Source organism: Meleagris gallopavo, chromosome 23, assembly GCF_905368555.1.
Source record: "Meleagris gallopavo chromosome 23, MGAL_WU_HG_1.1, whole genome shotgun sequence".
In the NCBI taxonomy this organism is placed as follows: Eukaryota; Metazoa; Chordata; class Aves; order Galliformes; family Phasianidae; genus Meleagris; species Meleagris gallopavo.
Window position 1 is genome coordinate 6,565,289 of NC_139426.1, and position 24,598 is coordinate 6,589,886.

General features: G+C 52.4%; 1 protein-coding gene across 5 annotated transcripts; it reads left to right on the forward strand.

Annotated features, from left to right (window-relative positions):
• Window positions 1-152: 152 nt before the first annotated feature.
• On the forward strand, window positions 153-24,553 carry USP48 (ubiquitin specific peptidase 48). 5 transcript variants are annotated; one of them, XM_085242127.1, is made up of 28 exons: window positions 218-509; window positions 1,010-1,130; window positions 1,302-1,452; window positions 2,603-2,730; window positions 4,180-4,304; window positions 4,607-4,715; window positions 5,948-6,081; window positions 6,312-6,394; window positions 6,664-6,843; window positions 8,934-9,059; window positions 10,965-11,114; window positions 13,242-13,442; window positions 14,690-14,804; window positions 14,938-15,068; window positions 16,364-16,435; window positions 17,816-17,940; window positions 18,090-18,212; window positions 18,819-18,880; window positions 19,351-19,461; window positions 20,079-20,206; window positions 20,407-20,513; window positions 20,668-20,736; window positions 21,793-21,897; window positions 22,473-22,628; window positions 22,873-22,998; window positions 23,163-23,211; window positions 23,484-23,510; window positions 23,612-24,553. In XM_085242127.1, exons 1-28 carry the CDS (start codon window positions 376-378, stop codon window positions 23,632-23,634), a joined length of 3,171 nt encoding a protein of 1,056 aa, XP_085098253.1. In that variant the 5' UTR covers window positions 218-375; the 3' UTR covers window positions 23,635-24,553. The 5 variants fall into 5 exon arrangements, 4 of the variants coding, with proteins under 4 accessions (XP_085098254.1, XP_085098255.1, XP_085098253.1 ...); XR_014887815.1 differs by lacking the exon at window positions 23,612-24,553 and having other exon boundaries at window positions 153-509; window positions 22,892-22,998; window positions 23,484-23,516; XM_085242128.1 differs by lacking the exon at window positions 19,351-19,461 and having other exon boundaries at window positions 182-509.
• The last annotated feature ends 45 nt before the right edge of the window (window positions 24,554-24,598 follow it).

The window sequence follows — 24,598 nt, forward strand, 5'->3', positions numbered from 1 at the left end:
GCACGGCGGGTCTGGAGGAGTGGGACGCAGGATACGGGGAGTGCGGACGCGGAAATAAAGGCGAGAGGGGTACAGACACAGGGCTGCGGAGGAGGTATGGAAGTGGCCGCAGGGCCCTGAGGGCGGTGCGTGAGACGGCACGGGGCGGAGCTGACGGCCGCGGGGATCAGACAGGGCCGATCGGAGCGGTGCAGGACGGCCGCGGGGCCGCGTAATGGCGGCTGAAAGCGGACCCCGCCGGAAGTAGGCTCCGCGCGCGCGTCGCGCGGGATGTGACGTCATCAACTCGCGCCACACCGGGCGTTACCGCGTCGCGCGCGTGGCGTCACCGGCCCTGACGGCGGCGGGAGGGGCCGGGTCGGGCCGGGGGCGGCGATGGCGCCGCGGCTGCAGTTGGAGAAGGCGGCCTGGCGCTGGACCGAGACGGTGCCGCCCGAGGCGGTGACGCAGGAGCACATCGAGGCGGCCTACCGCGTCGGGCTGGAGCCCTGCCAGCGCGGCGCCTGCCGGTACGGACGGGTCCGGCCCGAGCTCCCGGCCCCGGGCCTCGCTTCCTTCCCCCACCGCCCCTCCGCGGTTCCCGCTCTCCTCCTCCCCCCGGGGCTGTGTGGCAGCGGCTCTCCGCCCCTCCTGGACCTTCGGGGCCGTGGCCCTCCCCCAGTTCTCTCCGTTGTCCCCCGCGCTCCCCAGAGCGCTTTTCCGCGTTATCTCCGGAGCTGGGGGGGTCCTTCTCCCTGTGTGTCCCCGGATACGCGGCCCTGGGCCGTTTGGGCCGGCACCCCGCCCTGGCTCCCCTCCCTTTTGCTCCCTCCGGCTCTCAGCACACCCCTGGGGCTCCCTTTCCATCCTCTCTCTGTGGGCTTCCCCAGTTCTCTCCCAGCCCCGTGTTTTGGGGAGAGGTGGGATGCTGCCAGTCCCTCTTGCTGTCTCCACCTCCCCCTCCAGCCCCCCAAACGAGGGGCTCTGTCCCTTCCACGGGTGACGGATGGTCCTGGTGCTGGTCCTGCAGGAGGAACTGCCGGGGAAACCCCAACTGTCTGGTGGGCATCGGGGAGCACGTCTGGCTGGGCGAGATCGACGAGAACAGCTTCCACAACATCGATGATCCCAACTGTGAGCGCCGCAAGAAGGTGCAGCCTGCATCCTGCCCCGGGACGAGGCGGGGGGGCACCTCTGTGTCACACCTGTCCCAGCTGTTAGTGGGATGCACGGTGCCTCTGCTGCTCCCACCCCAACTGCTGCATTTCTACTTGCTTTTCGGCAGTGGCAGATGATAACTGTTGCTTTCTTTCTCACACCAGAACGCATTTGTGGGCTTAACGAACCTCGGCGCCACATGCTACGTGAACACTTTTTTGCAGATGTGGTTTCTTAATCTGGAGCTCCGGCAAGCCCTCTACTTATGTTCCAGCAATGAGCACACAGTCGGAGAGAGCATCCCCAAAGATAAAGGTCAGTAGAAACTTATCACAGCAGGTGTTTTTTTTTTTTTTTTTTCCTGTGAATGAAGAGATCTTCCTTGTTTTCTTCTAAAACCTGGCGGTATAGACTTTGAGAGTACATTTATGGTGTAATGCTACAACTGTTGATTCCATCTCTGGGTGACTCTTCAAGTTCTTCACTCAGCTTTTAGGAGCAAGTCAAGCTAAACCATCCTTATCATTTCTCAAATCACAGTGATCTGATTTGATTGAAACTTGGGGTTTTTAGTCAGAAAGCTGTGCTTAATGCCATGGATGGTGAGGGTTTCGGTGCTGGATGTGAGGGGCTTTGGTGCTGTACCTTCTGCATGGTGCTGCGCTGGAGGTGTGCTCTGAGCCGTCCTGTTTTTGTGATACTTAGTGAACAGCATCTGGCTGTTAGGCTCAAGCTGTTTTCTGACAGCTCACGTTGGATGCTGCGGGATGTTTGGCCTGTGCTGGGGCTTGGTGCTGTATGGGCACCCAGCAGCAACTCAGCTCCGACCTCTTTGCTCACTGCCTCTTCTCCCAGTGAGTTGGAGAAAAGAACTGGGAGGAAAAAAGTAGAGCTTGTGGGTAGAGATAAGAACTTTTTACTAAAGCAGAAAAGGAAGAGGGAAATGACTGTGATGATATTTTACTGAGTATTTATAAAACAAGCGGTGCACAAGGCAGCTACTTATCACCTGCTGACTGGTGCCCAGAGCAGTGGCTGCCACTCCAGTCTCAGTTTTCTGGTTTCACATGATGCCGTTTGTCATGAAATATACCTTTGGCTGCTTTAGGTCAGCTCTCCTGGTTCTGTCCCTCCCTGCACCTTGTGCTCTCCAGCCCCCTGGCTAGCAGGGCAGAACGAGCAGCTGGAAAGCTGAAATGTCCTTGGCTCTGTGCAGCACTGCTCAGCAACAACTAAAACATTCGGATGTTATCAGCATTGTTTTTCTCCTAAACATAGCATTGTATCAAACACTATGGGGGAGATGACCTCTGTTCCTCCTGAAACCAGGACAACTAGCTGTCATCGCTGACATTAACAACATCAGATCTCGTGATGGTTTAAAACAGCCCTACTAAAGTGTGATTTTTAGTTGTTCTTTGTACAGTTAACTTGTACAGTTTGTCTTTTTTTTTTTTTTTAATAGACTATGAGCCTCAGACCATTTGTGAGCATCTTCAGTACTTGTTTGCCTTGCTGCAGAACAGCAGAAGGCGATACATCGATCCCTCTGGATTTGTCAAAGCGCTGGGCTTGGATACAGGCCAGCAGCAGGTAGGCTTGAGTCTTGCCTGTAATTACCTTCTCTAAGGAAGCATGAAACTGCCCTTTTAGGTGTTATTTGAGCGATCTCTGAGCTGGGATCTGCTGTTCAGCCTCATTTGTACAAATACAAAGGGAGGAGAAGTGCTCCTGGTCCTCCCTGGCGTGGGTGCAGGAGGAGCAGTGGGACTGGCACCGTTAGCACCTGCTCCAGAAGCACTGAGCTTGCTGAGGAGTGAGCCAGGACCAAGTTTCCCAGAGCGGAAGGCACTGGGAAGGGCTTCGTGTTGCAGAACTCCTCGGGGAGGCCGAGGTCCCTGTGGGATGAGAGCTGGCTGAGATCCTGCATGAGCCTGTAAGCAGAGAACGTGCTTTTGGGAGAGGTGAGCGCAGCATGGGGCTGTTCCGGATGCTGAAGAGGGCTGAAGAGAAAGATAGAGCTTGGAAATGAGCTTTGAGTAGTAAGGGAGGAAAGCTGAAATTGGAGCCAGAGTGCAGGCATACAACGCCTGGGGAGGACGAGGGGAGGGGAAGTCGCTCCTCATCCTTGGGAAGGAAGTGGTCGTTAGTGACCAGTGAGGTTAAAGGCCGGCCAAGTGCCACGTGCCGTTGTGACAATGGTAAGAACCAGAGAGAGGAGCTGTGGGACCGCAGCAGGCACAGCACTGAGAGGAGAGCTGAGGGCTGGGCTGGCGGGTGAGGTGAAAGCCAGCTTGTTTTCTGGAAGAGAAGGCAGAGGAGGGCAGTGGAAGCAAGGAGGGGAGAGGCAGCACAGAAGGCAGAGTGCTGTGGGGAGAGGACTGCCCTGAGGTGTGTGGAGCAACTCCTGGGCCTTGCAGGAGGAAGGGAGCAAAACCGCAGTGCAGCTTCTCAATTTTATTTTCCCCCATCTCACTCGGTGCAGGCAGCTTGTATTGTGTGCTGAGGCTTTGACTAATGAGCATTAACAAGATAGAAAGCTCTGCAGGAATGGCAGGCTGGAAAGATTTGACTCCCACCTAGCCACGCTGGGGCAGGGAATGATTAGTGCTCTGCAAGCTGCTCCTGCATCCCCTTTGGAGCTGCTGTGATCTAGCAGGGCAGAGCAGCGTGCCATGTCTCCATGGCTGGGCAGCAGGAGCTGATGTCTGCACACCAGGTGGAGCACGAAGGGATTGACATGGTTAACGAGCCGCTGTTTTCCATCCAGAACCCTGCGAGCAGCGGGGCAGAAGTCAAAGCCACCCCAAGCTGCTGGCCCGGAGCCAGCCTCGCTCCTGCTGTGCTCTCACGCTGGGAGCCTTGTGCTCCTCTTAGGCAAATTCCTCTTTTCTTTAGTTCTCCTGACCAGTCTCTTTCTATTCAGGGCACGCTGAAGTCTCGGTGCAGGCTGTGTGTAGGGCTCTGTAATTTGCAGTAAATTAGCAGTGATTGTGCTCTGTGCAGTGGCCTATTGTTAAAAGCCTTGGCTTTCTGTTCCAGGATGCCCAGGAATTTTCCAAGCTGTTCATGTCTCTGCTGGAAGATACTTTATCCAAACAAAAAAATCCAGACGTTCGAAACATTGTTCAGAAACAGTTCTGTGGGGAGTACGCCTATGTCACAGTGTAAGTATGTGGTCTTTGGGAAGAAAAACATCTGAGAAGAATATGAGGGGAAATTTCCCTCCTGACAGCTAGAGCAGGCAGGTAAGCTGCTGAAATGCTGTGTAGGAGGCTTCTGGAGTTGTAAGCAGGTGCTCCATGTTTTACTGGTAGGTGCTGTTATCCTGCACACAGTCCTGCACTGTTGTGACATACCACATTAGCTGTTACATAGCTACAGGGGGAGGGTTACTGGTGACTGGGGAGTTGCAGCTCATCAGCTGGTGAACTTGTCTCATGCATTTGTGTTTTCTTTGTTATTCTAGCTGCAACCAGTGCGGCAGGGAGTCCAAACTCGTGTCTAAGTTTTATGAGCTGGAGTTAAACATCCAAGGGCACAAGCAGCTGACAGACTGCATAACAGAGTTTCTCAAGGTATGGGCTGGTTGATTTGTGAGCTGTGCTGTTCTTAGTGAGGTGTTTCCATTCCCTCCATCAACCAACAGCTTCTGAGGTCGGTATGGGCTGCTGGAGCTGAGCTGCCTCAGGGAGATGAATGCAAAAGGAAATGCTTTGCTGTGAACCCAGAAAAGAGGACCCAGTCATGCACTCCAGACAGGGAGGGGGGAGTGGCTCTGGGCAGAATTGCTGCACATGCGCATGTAGCAGCTTTAAGAAGCACTCAGAAGCTGTGTTTAGTCATAATGCCTTCCCAGGAAAGCTGGGAAAAAGCCCCCGAAGCCTGACCGAAAGTGCCTGCGTGCTTTGTCATGGATAGCACTGGGAGAATGGCTGCTTTTTGTGTTTTCTATATCTGTGCTCATCTGCATAGCAACAGGAGGCATTCCCTGCTCTGAAACATGCTCTCAAAAAATACTAGCAAGGCCCCAGAATAGCTGAGGGAACAGCTGCAAGTGCTCTTTTTTGACTTGAAAATCTGCTGGAATCCAAAGTTGCTGCCATGTTTAAGGCTGGAGGTGTGGGTGCAGAGCTAACCTGTAGTGTGACGCTGCCCTGACTAACTGGTTGCTCTGCTCCTGGAAGGTGTGCTGGGAAAAACAACAGCACTGTATGTGCACATGAAGGGACAGCTGCACGCAGACAGCAGTGCTGCTGCCCTGACACGGGGAGCTTCCATCTGTGTGGTCCTCCTCCAAATGAAATGGTAGGATTTGGAGGTCTAATCCTGCCACTGGCTCTGTCCAGGCACAGATTCTCCTTTCCCTGGCTGATGTGTGTTTTGCTGGCTCCAAAGGACTGTGATTTCCAGGCTAAAACGTGGCTGTACATTAACTTGGTCTGTGTGATCTCCTAAAAGGGCAGTTCCTTTGTTTTCTTTCTCCTTAGTCCTAGTGGTATTAAACCAACTTGATGCACTTCAGTCAAGTGGAGAGCAAACCTGGTAGCCTTGTAAGCAGCCTGAGGTCTGGCTTGACATGTAAAGTGACAGCAGTCTGCTATGACTATGCTGTAAAGTGCCCTTATTAGCCCAGAGGATTGCAAATTTCCAACCTGTAGATTACTTTGGAAGGCAGCTGGGTGGAGACTTAAATGATTAAAGTAACTTCGGTGATTTCCAGTCTCCCGTGGGTGGCTTGGGTTGAGGGGCTGACTGCAGGGGTAACCTGTTCTCAAGATCTTTCTTTCTGCCCCCCCTCCCCGGTCAGGAAGAAAAATTAGAAGGGGACAATCGTTATTTTTGCGAAACTTGTCAGAGTAAGCAGAATGCCACAAGGAAGATCAGGCTGCTAAGTCTTCCATGCACACTCAACCTGCAGCTGATGCGTTTCGTGTTTGACAGGTAAGCCTCTCTCTGGAGCGCGTGCTGTAAAAGCAGGAGTGCCTTGGGTGCTTGGAAGCCCTTTGGAAACCCATCTGCTCTGCTCTTTCTGCATTGGTTTGAGATGTTGAGATTGAGTGCGTGCATGAGCTTCTCTTGGGATGCTCGATGGGCTTCGAGGAGAGTTACTGTGAGATGTGAACTGTTACTGCTGTCCCCTAACTGAAACTTGGCCATTTGCCTTCGCACAGACAAACTGGCCATAAGAAAAAGCTGAACACCTACATTGGCTTCTCTGAGCTGCTTGACATGGAACCTTTTATGGAACAAAAAAGTGAGTAGCACGCTGTGGTAGTTGACAGTTACCTCTCAACAAACGAGAGGAGGTCTTGTCTAAATCTGGTTGTAGTTGGGGAATTTGTCCAGAGCTGTTGGAAGCCTGAGCAGCAGCTGTCTGTGCCTAGCTGGGCAGGTTGCAGGAGTTCTAACTAGCAATGTGGAGAGGGCTTGGGCAGCTAGGTGCAGCCTTTGCGTGCTACCCTGCAGAAAGCTGAAGTGATGGGGAAGAAAGCAGGAGCTAAATAACCACTATTTCCCTTCCAGATGGTGTCTATGTGTACGAACTGAGTGCTGTTCTCATACACCGAGGTGTGAGTGCGTACTCAGGGCACTACATCGCCCACGTGAAGGACCCACAGACAGGAGAGTGGTACAAATTCAATGACGAAGACATTGAGAAGATGGAGGGGAAGAAACTGCAGCTGGGGATTGAGGAAGATCTAGGTAAAACCTTTAAGTTGTGAGTGCCCTTTTAAAATAACTCTTTTCACGGAGGCTGAATACGCAAAGGCCCTGATGCTCTTAAAAACAAAAGTGCTCCTACACATGCTGTCACATCTTAGGAGTAAGGTGTGAAATGGCAATTCTGTTAATTGCTGCCAGATCTTCGTCATTGCAGCCCCGTGCAAGTGTTTACGCGCACCTCGTGATCACTCCCTTTTCTCTAGTATTTCTCTTGCTGCCACGTAACACGCAGATAACACGCTGATAAGCTGTGGTGCTATCGGGGTGGAGCAGCTGCTTCCTTGGCCAGCGTGCAGAAGGAGGCTCAGGAGCAGATAACAGCATGATTTTCAGTTTCCTTATCGCGCTGTTTTCATTTCTGCTGCGTTGTTTTAATCTTTGGCTGTATTAGGAGGCAGCAGAGAGTTCGTACCAATCTCAGTCCAAAAAATCCAAGATAGCCTTTTTCAGTTTGCGCTTCTTTCTTTTCCTTCCGTTGTGCTGTCGCCTCGCCTCCTGCTGGTGTCCTCTTACAGTGCCAGTAACCCATTCCCAAAACACCCTCCCACCTGGGTGCTTCTGTTATGCTGCATTTCCAGCACCAATCATTGGACTTGGTGAAATACTGCCTTTTTTTTAAAGTATCCTTAAGCAACAGCTTAATGAAAACATGCTCTTAGATTCGTGTTCAAAGCCTAAGTACAGCTGTGGGATGCTAGCCTGCCTCTCCTCTTGCCTCCTATGCAACACCTGCATGATGCCACTTTATTTTCAGCTCTCTTGCTAGTAAACACCTTCTTGCATTTCATCATGGTGTGCATCAGTGCAGGCTGCTGCCAGAGCAGCTTTGTCATCCCGTTAATGTTTGACTGCTGTGTGCTCTCAACCCAATTGTGAAGCTGGCTAGACATCTAGTGGTGTAAGGGAGGAAAATGAGCCCTGAGAGGAAATAAAATGTTCTCAGCCTTTTTTCTTTAACCTCACAAGTTACCCAGAGGAGCAGAATAAGATGCAGATGGACTGCTGTGGCCTTGACCCTCTTAAGGGTTGTACTTAACTGCAAGAAAGTGTTCTTGCTGAAGAACAGAGCTGCTTGGGTGGGAGTAAAGCATGCCTGGAAGCTCCTTCAGGCTGGAAGCCTTAACATACTCACCAAATGTTAAGCAAAATAGGAAAGTACTGATTTTATTTGCCTACTCCAAGAAAAACTGGAATTTGAGAGTTGCTGTTTTAATTACAAATGCATGCAGCAGCAGGAGGAGGTTGGCAGTGCAAAGCAGAGGTCTGTTGTAGGGGGAGTCCTGAGGCCAGGCCTTGCTGATGGGAACAACAACATATTTGGAGAAAATGCAAAATAAAGACCATCTTGGAAGTCCCCTAGATGGCGTGGCAGAAGATGGATGTAATTTTTCTCCAGAATTTGGGAGAGAAACAAAACGACACTTTTTAGACCTAAGAACTATTTCAATGTTTAGTTTATAGTTTGACCCACAGAGGATTGGGATTTTTTAGTATGTTTGTTATTGCATTCACACACAAGATGAATTTTGACTCTGCAGCTGTAGATAACTTTGCTGTCCTTGCCTGGCAGTCTGGAAGCAGTTGCTCTTGCAACACGAGCTTGCATCATACAACAGCTGCTCTGAGATGAGCATTTCCACGGCTGTTCGCTTCACCAGAGCTGCCCAGCAGAACTGTCCCTGCGTTGTTTTTACGTCCACAGTTCTGTGCAAGTAGATTCTCTTCCCTGAGGATGTGACCCCGTTCTTTGGTGTCAGGACACCAGCATTAAGAACACGAGGCAGAGGAGGAATGTTTGTGCAAGAGCTGCTTTTGGCTTGGCAGGGCCGAGCTGGGGAGAGAAGAAAGCCTCTCTGGTGGAGGGTGGTTTACAGCAGGGCCCTCATTTACTCCCTCTAACTGTCCTGCCTCCAGGAATGCTGAAGGAGTTGGGCTTGCTTTGGGCTGAAGTTTGGGCTGACGCCAGGCCTGCAGGAGCATTGCCCAGCCAGGTGGCCAGCTTGGTCTGTTAAAGGGGAGCCCGTGAGCGAGCTTGTGTGTTCACTATGTTCTGCTTCTCTGTCCCACAGCAGAGCCTTCGAAGTCTCAGACCCGTAAACCTAAATGTGGGAAAGGGACACACTGCTCACGCAATGCTTACATGCTGGTGTACAGGCTGCAGACCCGGGAGAAGTCGCTGACGGTGGAAGTACCAGGTAAGGGGGAGCACTCCTTGCCTCTCCACCTCTTCTGGAGCACATCCGTGCTCAGGGCTGTGCTCAAAGGACCTTTTGCTGTCTGGTGCTGCACAGTGAAATGCTGTCTCAGTGTGGATCACATGCAGCAAAGTTTTTGGACTTCCCCAGCACTTGGATCGTGTAGACCTGATAATGTCACCTCTGGGCCTGCTGGGGACACCTTGTCCTGTGGGGTCCTCTGGGAGGGGGTGAGGAGGAGGTGATGTCCCACTCGGATTGACTGTCAGTAGGGACGTGCTGTGCTGGAGGGGAATAGTGCTGGTATCTTCTGCAAGTGCTTAATCTCTGCCAGATTCAGGATAGATGGCATAAAAACAAGAGGCTGCGAGCCTTCAGCAAGAGCTCTGTGTGAGCACGTTCATATCTTGCTTTAGAATTACTGGGGGTGGCAGAAATCCCTGTAGGTTTGCCCTGTGGATTTAATGATGATCAGTGTTTGTGTGCTACTTGATCCGAGTTGTTAATTAGGCCCCTGGTGCTGGTGAGGCTGCAGGTGTGCTGCTCCTTCTCCCTTTTCTGTGGAGCAGGGCCGACGGAGGTGTTGCTTCCCCTCAGAGCCGATCTGTGTGTCAGCATTCCTCATCATTGAATGCAGGGGTGGGGGCTGGTGGTGGGGGTGAGCTATACAGCTTTGTCCAACCCTCCAGGACCCCCCTGATCTCACAGCATGAAAGCTTTTCAGCCCTCCTCCCCCCCACCGTTTCAACCTCAAAGCCCACCCTCCAAGCCTTGCAGCTCAGTGCTGGTTTGTGCCTCCCATCGACCTTTCAGCCTCTTTGCTGAGCTCTCTTAGGCTCCCTTCCCTCCCACCCCTCTGCCCAAAACAATACTCGGCAAAACTTCCCCACCCAGCTCTGAATTCCTGAGCAGCCCTGCGGTTGCCTTTGTTTCACATGGAGGCGTGCCAGGTACACGAGCAAAGGGCAGCCGTCAAGCCTGGTGGTTTTGGAGAGGCTTCATGCAACTGCAAATTCGAGGCATGTTGCTTTGATGCCGTTAAAAACGGCTCTTCCAGCACAGCAGAGAAGTGCAGCTTGGCTCCCCAGTGCTGACCTGAGGGCAGGCGGGTCTGGCTGCTGGTTCATAGTGCTGAGTGTTTTCCCAAGGTGGGTGCTGTGTTCTCTGGCTGCACAGGCATTCACCTTTCTGAAATATTTTAGCTCTTCAAACTACATCTAAATAGGAAAAGCCTTCAGATAAGCCACACCATACCCCTCTGCCAGACCAGCATTGCAAGGGAAGTGCTTTATCTTTCTTCACTCCCAAGTTTTTTTTTTCCATCGGTGACAGCGAAAATTCCCATTACTTCCACCTCTGCGGCAAGGTGAGGATCTGCCCTGCGTATCTCTGGTCTCATCAGGGCTTTGTGCCCTTGCTTGCAGCACAGAGCTGCGCGGGGCCTGCAGGTGCACCTGTGGGACAAGGAGCCCTCATTTCTGCCCAGAGCAGCAGCTCTTTGGCAGCAGGAGGAGCTGCTGGGCAGTGCTGCGCCTGGTCTGTCCTGCCACAGCATTCACAGCCTCTGCACTTCACACGGCTGCCAGCGCTCGGCGTTGGCTGCTCAGCAAGCAGGAGGTTTCTGCAACACAGCAAGCATTGCTTCCCTGCACGGCCCTGGGTAAATGATTCCCTTGGGTGCCTTGTATCCTGCAGGATGGCAGCATTTAATCATCTACTGCCATAAGTATTGGGAAGAGCAGTGTCAGTGCGTTTTGCTTCCGGAACGACCTGATATGTCGGTAGCCACAGGGGGAATTCTTGGACTTAGTTGTTGTCCCTAATAACTGGCTGTGGGGCCAGTGGCCGTCACTGCATTTCTCCCCGAGCTGATAGGTGGCTTCTTCTTTGTCCCTTTCCCCACAGCTTTCCTGCAGGAGCTGGTGGAGCGTGACAACTGCAAGTTTGAGGAGTGGTGCAATGAAATGGCCGAGATGCGCAAACAGAGCGTGGCCAGGGGCAAAATCAAGCACGAAGAGGTGAAGGAGCTCTACCAAAGGTTACCTGCTGAAGCTGGTCTGTAAGACATTGTGGTAGTCTTTTCTAGTAGCCGTTTGCTAAGATTAATGATGTTGTGTAACTAACCTGCAGCTCGGCCCTGTGGCTGCGGCCCTCTGGGCAAGGAAGGCGATCACTGCTTGTTGTTGCTGTGTGCATGCTTAGGATTTGCTTCCCTTCACTTGCTTATCTGCCTTAACCTATTTTTCTCCCTTTTTGTTCGTTCTAATGGCCTTTGGCATTGCTAATTCCCTTCTTGCTCCATTCCTGTCAGTCTCCTGTGTGCTTCCATGCATTGTGACTGCTTGCTTCTGCCCGGTGAGCAGCTCGTCTCGTTAAGAGCTCAGTGGCATCGAGGCAGAATAACTGCCCAGTCTCCGATTGCCAACTCACGTCAAGCTGTGGTGCTGTTGGTCTAAATTAACCTGCAGGTAGCAGGGTACAGGAATGCTTGGCCTCCAGCAGAAAACGATTTGATTTATCATTGCTGAGGCTTCGAAGCTGCGTTCCTGAGCTTCGTAGCCTGTCTGACGAGTGACTGAGGTTAATCCTTTCCTCCTGCTCCCTGCATCTTGTTGCCTTAGCATGCCTGAGCACAAGGATCCTTATCCCCTGCTGCCTTTCTCTCCCATCTTTTTCAAAGCAAGCATACAGGAGCTCGCTGTCTGCCCAGCGTGGGGAGATTCCCTCCACTCTGCATCTCCTAAAAACTCCCAGCAACTGGAATTAAAGACTTCCAGATGTTTGCGTGGCCTGTTAGACAGTTTGCATTGTTTCTAGCTTTTAGCTTGCTTCATGCTCAGAACCAGCAGCAAGATTTAAGGAGCTGAGCAGCAGCCTTTGGCTGAGGACTTAAACCTCTCCCCTGCATGTGTGCCTGCTTGGTCCGTGAGCCCAGGTTGAGAACACTGGAGAAAACTCACGAACCAGGGTGTGTCACAGCTCAGCTGCAAGGCTGAGGGGTGTTAAAATGTCACCCATAAATCAAAGCTGCAGTGGATGGTCGTGATGGAGGTATGAATATGCCATGAGTCACCATTAGAAAGGAGTAACAAGCACAGCCCTGGTGCGTTTTTATCCCCTTCAGCAGCAACAGAATAGCTTGCTCTTGACATTCCTACCACGATAAAGGAATAAATCTCAGCTCCTCTGCTCCTGCTTTAAGGTGCTGCCCTGGGGACAGCGCTGCCCTCGCTGCTGTCACAGCCTGAGTGGGGCAGTGCTGCTCAGAGCTGCTGCAGGCCCCGTCCCTCAGGAGCTCTGCTTCTCCCTGCAGCTGTGCAGACACATTTTCTGCCAGCTTTGTAAAGCCTGCCCCAGGAAAAATAAAAGAAAAACCCGTCCTTTCTGGGGGAGGCGGCTTTCATCCCTAACTAGCAAAGCCTTTCTGACAGTGCTGCAATTCTCCAGAGGTCACGGCTGTGCAGCTTGGCAGCATTGCGTAAGATGGAAACACTGCTGCTGGATCCTGCAGGAGAGAGGGTTTGACGCCAGGCCTCGCAAAGCCCCAGTGCAAGTTTGGGGGCTGAGTATTTTGCTGGAGCTTCTCTGTTGCTTCTTGGTGTGAAATGATGGACGTGTGTTAATTTGAAATGGGCAGAGGCACTGAGATGAGCCGCTTGGCCGTGCGTGCGTAAGTCCAGCAAGCAGCTTCACAATGCTCCACTCCTTCTGTCTCTGTAACCATATGTGTTCTGTGGGTGTGTGCATCACTATGGGTCTTGAGGTGGAGGTGCAGGGATGTCATACAAAGCCATCTCACAGCTTGTACCGATCTGACCCACCACTGACCTGAACCCTGGCTCTGTGCTTCCCCTTGAGCAGACAGGAGCGAGCCTGCTGCTCTGCTTCAAGAACAAAAAGAAATCGTGTTTGGATTTTAAAAAAAAAAATTGACCAAGTCACCGTTTGCACTGTAAATCTCCTCTGTCTCCCTGGGCCATTGGTAGGAGCAGCCCAGAGGGCTGGGCAGGGAGCTGCGTCACATGTTTGCCAACTTGTACCACGGAGATATAACCACCTGCCATGGCCTGTTCGTTTGTGAAAGCACCGTTGAATATCAGAGTAATTATAAAATGCCATCTGCTGTGTGGCTTGGTGGCTGACACGTATGGGCTTGTTTCTCTCCTTGTTGTTCTCTCCCAGGTTCCCCGTACGACTTCATCTCTCTGGAATGGCTGCAGAAGTGGCTGGATGAGTCCACCCCTCCCAAACCCATAGACAACACAGCCTGCCTGTGCTCGCACGGGAAGCTGCATCCTGACAAGATATGCATAATGAAGAGGATATCTGAGTACGTGGCTGACTTCTTCTACAGGAGATACGGCGGGGGACCCAGGCTGAACGGTGAGCCTTGCAGGTCCCCCTCCTGCTCCTGCTGTGCTCAGCATGTGCTCAAGCCTTATTCTGGGCCCGGCGCCTCGCTGGGCCATCCTTTATTACCATAACTTTATTTCTGTGCTGCTATTTCCAAGTGCTTCGGGTTGTTTTCGTTTTTTTTTTTTTAATCACTCAATTAAGTTAGCATCCCAATAAATACAGTTAGTCTGATTGCCGGGCTGGTTTCAGGCCTGAATCCTGCTCTGCCTAGGGAGAGCTGTGCACAGAGGAATTCCTGAGAAAGCAACAAAGTGAATTCTGTGAAATAGTATAACTTGCATGTGTAACACCCCAGACTCTTCAAAATGTTTTTTAAAGCCTGATGAGAAAATCTCTGTCCTCTCACCCCCACGCACCCCAGCCAGTCCTGGGCTGCCTCATTCGCTGGGAGGACACACCTATCAGTGAACATGCTGCTGCTGCACACATCTGCCATGTGTGTGATTTGTGGGCAGGGCTGGCTCTGCAGTCCCTGGGCATCTCTGAACTGAGCTCCAGGCTTGGTTCCTTTTATAAAGGAGCTCAATAGCTCCCACTGAGACCAAATTAGCTCGGCTCCTGCTAGGCACTTCTAGGGAAGAAATGCAGCTGGCGGAAAATCCCATGATGCAGGCAGGTCTTTTGAAAACAGGGCAGCCATTCTCAGTCTGCTGGAAAATCACCTGCATTTTCTTCATTGAGGATGACAGAGAGGGAAGGATGTGAGTGTGACCCCCTGCTCCCATCCCAAAGTTTAAACCCGTGTGCAGGGCTGCTCCTGGTTCTGCACAGCATCACAGGAGGCTTGGAGCTTTTCTGGGCTGTTAGCTGGCTGCTTACAGGAGTTCCCTGAGCTGGGTGGCAGGGAGTCCTCTCATCCCATGAGTGGCACCTTGGAGGTGTCTGCACAGCACCTTCGTGCCACAGAAGAGCAATGACACAGCCTTTGGGGTGCATACCTCAGCCCCCTGCCTTCTGACTCCCACATCCACGTGTCAGTGCAAGCTCCCTTGCAGCTCTCTGCATTCTGGTACCAGCAAGCTGGTGGAACAGGCAGCACCTCAGCAGAGGAGTTGTACCATGGCAGTTCCCCTGCTTACATGCCACACCTCAGGTTGTGACACAGGGTGACCGTGGTGTGCATGCCTTCCACATCTCTGAGCTCTCAAACCAGCTAGATGCTCAGCTGCCCGTGATGGAGTGTAACACAGTGTTTCTTTTCTCCCCCTTCCCAGTCAAAGCACTTTGCAAGGACTGTGTGGTAGAAAGGTGTCGAATCCTGCGTCTGAAAAACCAGCTGAACGAAGACTACAAAACCGTCACCAACTTGCTGAAGATAACAGTCAAGGGGTATGTGAGTCCTGGTGCTTCTGATGTCTTCAGAGATGTTTTTAGCTGTGCTTGCCACTGTCCAAATAGCTTTTTCCCAAGCTTTTACCGTTTGGGCTGTGATTTGCATTGCTGACGCTGCTGTCTTCTGCAGGAGTGACGGGTTTTGGGTTGGAAAGGCGTCCTTGCGGAGCTGGCGTCAGTTGGCTCTGGAGCAATTAAATGAGCAAGACGAAGACGCAGAGCACAGCAATGGAAAACTGAATGGAAATGCACCAAACAAAGGTAGTTCTGCTGCCGTAGAGCTCCACCAGCTCTGACTGATCCCACTAACAAAAGACACGTCAGGTGTTCTGGCGTGTGTTGTTTTACTTCCCCTTTATGAGCAGGGAGGGAAGGCACTTCGGGTAGTTTGATATCACACAGCCTTAATTTCAGGAGCTTTTTATTTGATAAGCTTCAAAACTGCCGGGTGATCTTCGTACCCGAAGAAGAAGATGAGGTAATAAGTAGCTTTACAGAGCTGGGTACAATAACCGCCCCAGACACATGATCTTTTCATCTCCTTTTATCTGAATGAGAGTGCGCAGGGGGAGGAAGAAGCATGAAAATTATCTTGGGGATGTTTACTGCGAAGGCCTGCGGATGAAACAGCACAGCTGGTGGAGCAGCACTGGCAAAACACGGTTTAGAAAAAAAATATCATGAATTGGATTCTCTTCTATCTCTCTATCATATGTTTGTGACGATGTGTGGGGATTTTTATTTGCCTTCTGTTCTCTAAGCCTTTAGAAATCGGATTCCTTTTGAGCTTTTTTCCTTTCATAACTGAGGGCAAGGAGCTCATTTGAATGGAAGTGGAGATGATCAGCTAATTGCATTGATCTCAGGCTGGAAGGCTCCGAGAACATCAGATACTGCAGTGATGCTATCTGTAGGGTGCTGCTGGGGCTGGTGGCATCCACTGAGAAAAGGGCACTTCTCTTCCCCGTGTCAGCAGCTGAGGGGCCGTCCCACGTGCCATTCCGTGGGGTCACCTTGATCTGAGAGCAGGCTGCACCTCCCAGAAGTGCACTGTAGCTGCTCACAAGTCAGCTTGCTCCTTAGTCACATTGCTGCAAACTGTCACATTGCTGTTTTTTCTGTTACTCCTACTTGATGGCCAATGCTTCTGTCTGCAGAGCAGTTCTGAACTCCAGCGTAGCAACGTTCGTGCTGGATATCAGAGCATGGAGCAGAGCAGACCTTGCAGTGATGCTCCGCTCTCACCTAGAGGTTTGGGTTAGCTCTGAGCAGCGAAGCCCTGCGGTGCTGCAGCTGGAACTGATGCACCCTTTGTCATCTCACAAAGGATGCTCTTGTGCTCCACGCACTTCAAAGCACTCCTACGTGCAGTGCAGCCTGGCCTGCAGGCACACAGGCCCATGTGTTGGAGAATAACAGAATAATGCTTCCCAGGTTTCCCCTGGGCTGAGAATTCTGCTGAAGGGAAACCAGGCTCCTTCCCCCAAGGGTGTCCCCTTTCTTTCGGAGAGAAATGGCGCAATCTTCTTATTTTTATTTTATTTTTTTTTAATTAGATGAAGTAAATGAGGACAAGAGAGAGGAGGAAGAAGAGTTAAATTTTAATGAAGACATTGTTTGCCCACATGGTAAGTCTCTGCGGGGGATGGAGCTGAACACTTCTGTTGTTGCCCACTGCTCCAGATGTCAACCTCCTAGCCTGGGACCAGCGTGAGCAGTCACCACAGAAGCATGTTTTTATTCTCATTTTCACATTTCCTGACATTTAAAAACATGGAGCAAGTGGTGCAAAGGGCACGAGCCCAGGCCAGCCCCAAAGGAGGAACGTGAGTGCTGCATGGGGCTGCAGCATGACTCTGAGAGCAAGGGGAGATGCTAGAGAAAGCAGGCAGCATCAGATCGTTCTCCCTGTGTCAGAAGCTAGCCCAGGAGCATTTACCCCTCAACTGCAGAAACTGCTGTTTCTGTTTGCAGCCGGGGCACCGGGCGTATTGATTCCCCCACCTGTTGTGCTTCAGTGTCCACTTACCTCAGGCTGTGACCCGATGTTGGCTGTTTTGCTTGGTGCTTTGCTTGGTTGGCTACACCAGTGTTTGGACCTCACTGCTTGCCCGACCTGCCTGTGTTCTGCTGGAGGCTCCTGCTGGCAGGCGTCCATCAATTAGCAGCACACCTCCTGTCGTTAGAGCTCATCAAGGCTGTAGGATAATGGCGTTTAAACACTTACAGTGCTACCTGCTTTTCAGAGAGTGTAGTTCCCAGTGCAGCAAAGCTGCTGCTGACAAACAGGAGCACTTAATGCAGGCATGCAGTGTGGAAGCAGGCTGCTAGGGCTGTGGCAGTGTTATGCTGCTCAGCTGCCCGTTGATCCAAAGCTTTGGGCCGTATGAGAGCACGTGGGCACCTGGCGGGTTGTGTTTCACCTGCTGGAGGTAACCTTTGGCTCCTCGTGGAGAACAGCCCTCCCACATCTTTGTGCTTCAGACGTTCCTCTGCAGCGTATGGGCTGAGGTGTAGTTTGGGTAATTGGGCCTTAATTAATTGCTGGTTGTGTGGTGCATGGGGCAGCTGAAGTTACGTAGCAGTGATTTTGTTTGCTGAGGGTGCAGGAAGCACTCAACTCTTGTTCCACAGCGCATGGGTTTGTCTGCAGCCTGCAAAACAGAGTCACCCTAACATCACAGCTCTATAGCCATGGTCAGGGAGCAGCAGCCTGGTGCCCCCATTGCAGTCCTTGCTTCTCCAGGCATCTCCCCTCCCAGCTTCCCCATGGTCTGTATTTATCCACTGCTTGAGGCTCTGAAACCTAAATGTGAATTCAGGTCTTCGGTTTTTGGCCGTCAGAGCAGAGAAACGATAAAGAAGTTGAAGGTGACTTCGTGTATTAGTTGGGCTCTTTTTGCTGACATGAATGCCTTCCCCCACACTGATACCCACTAATCTCCTCAATCTGGTTCGGTCGCTGAGTGCGGCGGGGCAAAGCCCTTCTCCTGCCTGTCTCCCTGCAGGTGACCTGTGCATATCCGAGAACGAGAGGAGGGTGGTGTCAAAGGAAGCCTGGAAGAAGCTCAAGCAATATTTCCCAAAGGCCCCCGAGTTCCCAAGTAACAAAGAGTGCTGTTCCCAGTGCAAGGTATCTGAATAGCAAACAACACTGCCCCTCTGCTGGCTGTAAATATGTGGCCACGTTTCTGGTTTTCTCTTCGACGTTCTCCAGTGGGGAAAAACAATGTCACCTTCGAATAGCTGCTAGGAACTGAAGCACCAACCTGTTTTGTGCAGATTTTGGAGCGCGAAGGAGAAGAGAACGAAGCACTGCACAAGATGATGGCCAGTGAGCAGAAGACATCCCTCCAGAACTTGTTCCATGACAAATGCCGGCCTTGCCTGGGCAGCTGGCCGCAGGTAGGGGCCAGGGGGAGGCTTTGGGGTGGAAGCTGTATCCCTGGTGAGCTGCTCTGGCGCCGAGCCCTGCCTTTGGTACACGGGGGTCCTCGTGTGCCAGTACAGCTGTCACTGGCCTGACAGATAAGCAGGGATGGTATTTCTCGATGGTTACAACCATCCCTGGAAGTACCGACGCAGTGCAGCCCTACTGATAGTGTTCAGAAAGTGGGGTGGGGGCAGGTGGGGTGGTCTCAGCCCATGCTCAGGGGTACACAGAGGGATCTGCTTCAGTGCCCCCCAGTCCGAGGAGTGGTACTCAGCCAAAGGAACCCCAGTGCCAGAGAGCTGCTCTGGGGAAATGGCCGTTTCCTGCTATGAATTAGAGGTAATTGGATCTGAAGCTAAATTAACTTTGTAATAAACACAAGATTAGTAATGTAAGTGCTCGGTACTTGATCTCAAATTATTTTACTTGGCTTTCCCAGCGCGCTTGGATGGAGTTGTCATGGTAAAAAATGCTGAGGCCTCAAAGAGAATGAGCGCTGCAGAAAAGCTGAACAGTCATTGCCTCTCTATTGTTGGGTTAATTAACAGATGGTCGTGGGGTTTATTTCTCCCTTCCAGGAGACAGACGAGCTGTATATTGTTTCACAGTTCTTCGTAGAAGAATGGAGGAAATTTGTCAGGTAACTGGGCTGAGCTCTTTGGTACTTTCTGTTTGGTTTTGGGGCTTTGAGTTGGTGTTGCCCAGAGCTGCGTGCGTGGAAACAAGGAAATGATTTGGAAGGACTTGGACCCTGCTCTCGTAGCAATTGTAATACACTGCAAGAATCCGAATTTCCTTGTTTACCATGCCTTAACCAGATGGTCAGATTAGATAGTAACCTGATTAGTTTTTTCATCTGCCTGGAGCTGTATCCCAGGCAGAGGTCACCGTTGCCGTGGGCTGCGTGTGGTGCGGGCTGTGCGGGACAGGAGCACAGTTTTGCAGTGCTCAGGAGCACAGCTCTGATTCCGTGTTGGTGGCAGTGTCACATTCCCCATTGGAATGCCATCCGCACGTATCCACCTGCGATTTCCTTTTCTTGCTGCCTGCAGACTTGTGCTCTCTTGCTCTCTGTGCCATAACCTCCCCCATCTCCCTTTGCCCGAGCAGGAGGCCGACGCGGTGCAGCCCCGTTTCCTCGTTGGGGAACAGTGCTCTGCTCTGCCCCCACGGGGGCCTCATGTTCACCTACGCTTCCATGACCAAAGAAGACTCCAAGCTGTGAGTTCCTTCTCCTCTCACCTCTGCCTTGCCTTGCGAGCCCCGGGGAGCTTCCCAAAGCTCACTGAGCTGTGGCGACACAGGAGCGCAGGCTCCCCCCAGACAAAGGAACGCAGCCGCTTCCTCAGGCGTACCTTAGTGTAAATCTCCATGCAGGGCGAGACCCAAATTGTCCAAGGATGCTGGCTCAGGAAAAAAGAGCTTACTTAAGCTTGGCTAGTTCCTAACAATAGCCTACCCGGAGCCTGTCTGGGGCGTAGCAACATCTAGCTGCTGAAGCTTTGCTTTCCTGAGACTTGTCCCCGGAGCGCTGGGCGCTGGGCTGGAGTTAATGCTCCACAGCCTTGCTTCTGCAGCGAGGCAGAACTAACAGCAGCAGATCTTCCACTTCTCTCCTCCTCCCTCTGGCCATGCGCTGGGCATGGCTGGAGCTCAGCAGCGTCACTAAGGACACGCCGCTGTGCCTCCGTTACCTTGGGCACGCTGGCCCTTGTGTAGCTGGGGCTGCAGATGGGTTCTGCTGCTCCTCTTGCATTAGCAGACGGGAAGGAAGAGGGGAGGCTATTCTCAGCTCGGCGTTCCCATGTCATAAAGCACGTTCTCGTTTCTTTGCACAGTATAGCTCTAATATGGCCCAGCGAGTGGGAGAGGATTCAAAAACTCTTTGTGGTGGATCACGTCATCAAAATCACCCGCACGCGAGCTGCCGGGGAGCCCGAGAATGCACTGTACAGCTCCGAGCCCCGTGAGTGAGCTTTCCCTGCTGCGTTGCTCCTCGGTGCTGCGGGACCTGGCTCTGCTTGGGCAGATCCCTGCGGGTCCTGCTGAGCTTGGCGGGCACCCCTGGCGCTGTGGGTTAGCGAGGAGCGGCGCCGGGCAGGTGCAGTGCTTGCTGTCTCCAAGGAGCTGAAGCAATTAAATGCCTTTTCCTTTGTGCCTCCCCAGAACTCTGTCCAGAATGCAGAGAAGGGCTGTTATGCCAACAGCAGCGGGACTTGCGTGAGTACACCCAAGCAACCATCTACATCCATAAAGTGGTGGATAATAAAAAGGTACGGATCTCTCCTTCGCTCCTCCCTCATCCCAGCACCATTTCATTGTTCAGAAGCTGCCCCAACTGTGAACCCACGTGGCCAGACGAGCGGCTGTCTGCAGGCAGGGCAAAGCAGCTCAGAGGCTTCTGCTTTCTTTCTTTCTCCCTCCCAGCTCTGTTCTGAGGGCGAGGTGGAACCCAGAGATCTGCAACTAAGCTGTGAGAGCAGAGCACGGAACATGGTGTGGAGCCACTGCTGTGGCTTTGCAGCCTGCCTAGGGGCTGAATCCCAACGCAGTGCTTGGCTCCGGTGTGGAGGAGGGCTTTTTGTCGTGGTGCTGGACAGGGCTGTGAGAACAGGCTGCTATTCTTCACCCGGCAGCTGGGGCTGGCAGGAGGGGGCGAGAGCTGGCAGGCTGATCCCTCATTGGTGGGGCAGTGCCCACAACAGTACTCAGAACTGCTGCTCCCCTCCTGCCAGCTCTGCCTCACAGTCAGGGAGCGCTTCCCAGTGCTGCACGGCCCTGTGCAGTCAGCAGTCAGCCTAGGGCAGCACTGCTGGAATACAGAAGGCTCTGGGGATGCTGCAGTTGGTGCTGAACAGCTGGGAGTTGTGATCTTGAACTGCAAAGACGTGGATGGGGAAGGGAGCTGTTGGACAGCTGGGGTGCAGAGCACAGCTGGGCTCCCTGCAGACTGCAGGCGGAGCGTGGCCATGCGAGCACCCAGCAGAGCTGTGCAGCCTGCAGAGCCACGGGGAAATGAACAGGGTGTTGCGTTCTGTACGTTGGTGTCAATTATTTAGATTTCGTTTACTTAGGAACTGCAGACCCATAAATAACAGCGGTGAGTGCTTCTTTCGGGCTGCTGCAGGGATGGATAAGTGTATAATTTACAGATAATACTCCTTTCTCTGGGTTAGGGCTTTCGTAATACACTTAGTTGAGTGGAGGAGCAGCCAGCTAATGGGAAAGAAATCAGTGCAGGCCCCCAGAGACGTTCCCTTTGCCTGGAGAGGTCTGGAGCTGCAGGAAGCAGGATGTCCCCGCGGTGGGGTTTGCTTGGCTGCCAGCAGCTGCAGTCCAACAGAGCAGCTCCAGAGCTGCATCTTCTCCCAAACCTGGTCCCTATGGCTCAGTGCAGCTGGGGGGAGAGTGTTCCCTGAGCACGTGGAGCGGATCTCTGGGTTTCTCTAGCTCGGTTCATTTGATCAAGGTGGCATCCTTGAAGTCTTGAAAGCTGTTTGCCAGGATGTGACAGTCTGGGTTAGTTACGGAGAATGATTTTTATGACTTCAGGTAATGAAGGATGCTGCTCCGGAGCTGAACGTGAGCAGCTCAGAAGCTGAAGAGGAAAGGGAGGAAAACAAGCCAGAGGGGGAGCAAGACCCAGATTTTAACCAGGTAGAGATCAAAACACTGTGAGGTTCCTCTGCTCTGCACCCGCCTCTTTGAATCAGTGTGATGGAACAGCTCTCCTCTGTTTGCATCTTACGGGACAGAGGGAAAGCAGCAGTGCCCACGTGTCCCATCCTGGCGGTGATACCACACGTTTTGTCTCCATTTGCATTACTGGGGCTGGTTTTGTGCCTGCACTCTTTGGTTTTAAAGCCAGCTAAGTCAGAAGCCTCTGCTCAGAGACCTGCCCACTTGATGTTTGGGTCACCCCGAGTCCTCTTATTTCTAATGCTACGTCCCAAATGAAGGGACACTGGGGGCCGTGCCTCCTGGCACCAGGGCACTGCCGGTGCTGTATCGTGGTGCAGATGACACCGTGGTGCAGAGGAGGGATCACTGCAACATCAGGATAAGCTCAGTGCTGGTGCTAGGAGCAGAAATTGAAGTTTCTTTGGTCCTCCTACTCTCCTGGTGGTATTGCATGTGTCTAGTGCTCCCCTGGGGCAGTGCTGCAGCCTGGGAGGGAGCTGAGAGCTGTGCAGTGCCCACGGCTGAGCTCCTCGTGCCTGGCTCTCTTTCAGAGCAACGGCGGTGCGAAGCGCCAGAAGCTTTCACACCAGAGCTACATCTCCTACCAAAAGCAGGGCATCCGGCGGAGCACCCGGCACCGGAAGGTCAGAGGAGAGAAAGCGCTGCTCGTTTCTGCTAACCAGACATTGAAAGAGCTGAAAATACAGGTAAGGTGGCCTTGCTGCAAGAAACGTGTCTTCTGGAATAAAAAACCCATGAAGCTAATAGTCAGGAGAGTGCAGCTGGGAGGAGATGGAGGGAAGAGTTTGAATCCCCAGCAGAGGGGTGTGTGTGTGAGTGTGTGTGTGTGTGTGTGTGTGTGTGTGTGTGCTGCACGCAGTCTTTCTGTGTAGCTCAGCAGTATGTTTTTTCCTCCACAAAAAACCAGCGTGTCTCATTGTGTTGGCACAGATCATGCATGCATTTTCAGTTGCTCCCTTCGACCAGAACTTGTCGATCAATGGGAAGATCCTGAGCGACGACACGGCGACGCTCGGCAGCCTGGGCGTCATCCCCGAGTCCGTCATCCTGCTCAAGGTAAGGCAGGAGCAGCGCAGCTCTGGGAAGAAGGAAAGCAGAGAGCTGGACTGCTTTGCTGAGCTCTTTCCTTGCAGCTTTTTGGGGAAGGAAGAGCCTCCTTAAGGAGCGTGACCCCACGCAGCTCTGCCAGGCGCTCGCTAACTGTCTGCTTTGCTTTCCAGGCTGATGAGCCAATTGCGGATTATGCAGCGATGGACGATGTGATGCAAGGTGAGGGAGGGGACCCCTGTGTGCTTGGGGGGGGGTCTGGGATTTGGGAGGCTGCCTCGCCGCCGTGCTTCTGGAAGGATAGGGGCGGCTGCATAGGGCTGTGTTGGCTTTGGGTTGAAACGTGAGGGGAAAATTGAGATGTTGAAGCTTTCCTGTGGCTGTCGGCTGGAGGAAAGCTGAGCGCCGCAGCACGCTGCGCTCACACAAAGGATCCTTTTAGAAGTGACTGTCAGGAGACTTCTAACATGATGTCTCTCTCTTCCCATCCCCAGTTTGTATGCCTGAAGAAGGATTTAAAGGTGAGAATCTCCCCCCCCTCCCTTTTTACTGAAGCCCACGCTGACTTCAGCTCCGCCTCGCCAGCGCTGTAACTGCCGGGTGGTTGTCTCCTTGCTCCCAGGGACTGGCTTACTCGGACACTGATGGCTTTACAAGCACTGGCAGAACAGAAGAGAAGAGGATTTGACATGGTAGGGCATTTAGAGAGAAGGTGGATACGGGACTGGACTCTTGACTCTTCCGGAAGGCAGAATCCCATTCTGAAATGACTGCCCCCAAAATGCCTTATGTCAAAGCAGATTGCACTGAAGGACATCCTGACTTCAAGAGAACGTTCCCCATTTTATATTTAATAAAGCAACAGTAGGGTTGGAAAGTGTAGCAGCAGAGGCAGCATGTGCCAGGTTCAGACAGATGTTTCCAGCAGGGAAGGCGGGGGCATCGTCTGTCCCAAAAGGAGTTGTGATGCAGTAGATCAAAACCACCTCGATCTGTTCTCCGGTAACTCTTTAGGCATAACCTGCTTCCAGATAATCCCCTCTTTGATCCGCTATTCCTCTTTCAGTACAGCATGAAAGTAAAGAAATTGTTCGTTGTGAGGAATGTTTTCTCATCCATTTCCCTGCAGTGTGAGCCCTGTGCTCCCGGGGCTGGGCTGCCCTCACTGCACCGCTCGCCTTCGCAGCTTCACTTCCAGACGCGACTGCTCCCAAAAACCACACGGTCTCTCTCTCTGTGAGCTGTGTTTTTAGAAACGTGGGCTGTTTTAATGACTTTTGATAACATCTTTCTCTGGTCCGTTACTGCCAAGAGCCCTCTGCCTATCGCTTCGGACCCACCAGGGCTGCGTGGGCCCCTGACGAGAGGTTTTCCCTCTGTTCTCGTTTTCAGGAATGCACTAATTAATTTTTTTACATCTCCAGCTCCCAGAAAGGATCTCTCCCTCTCCCCAGTTGCGTGTTTGTAGCAGGAGCTAGTGTACCACTTCCAGACGAGGGGAAAAAAAAAAAGGGGCACTGTTGAGGTATCTTCATAATAAAGTTAGACGTTTCCCGTTCTGTCAGAGGTTTGTGGCTGCTGCTCTGGGCACCCTGCTCTCCCCTGGGCC

Coding starts and splice junctions, on each gene's coding strand:
- USP48 (XM_085242127.1), top strand. CDS start 376: ATGGCGCCGCGGCTGCAGTTGGAGAAGGCGGCCTGGCGCTGGACCGAG. Junction 19,462..20,078: donor ACCAAAGAAGACTCCAAGCT/GTGAGTTCCTTC, acceptor TTCTTTGCACAG/TATAGCTCTAATATGGCCCA. Junction 20,737..21,792: donor AGAGCAGAGCACGGAACATG/GTGTGGAGCCAC, acceptor TTATGACTTCAG/GTAATGAAGGATGCTGCTCC.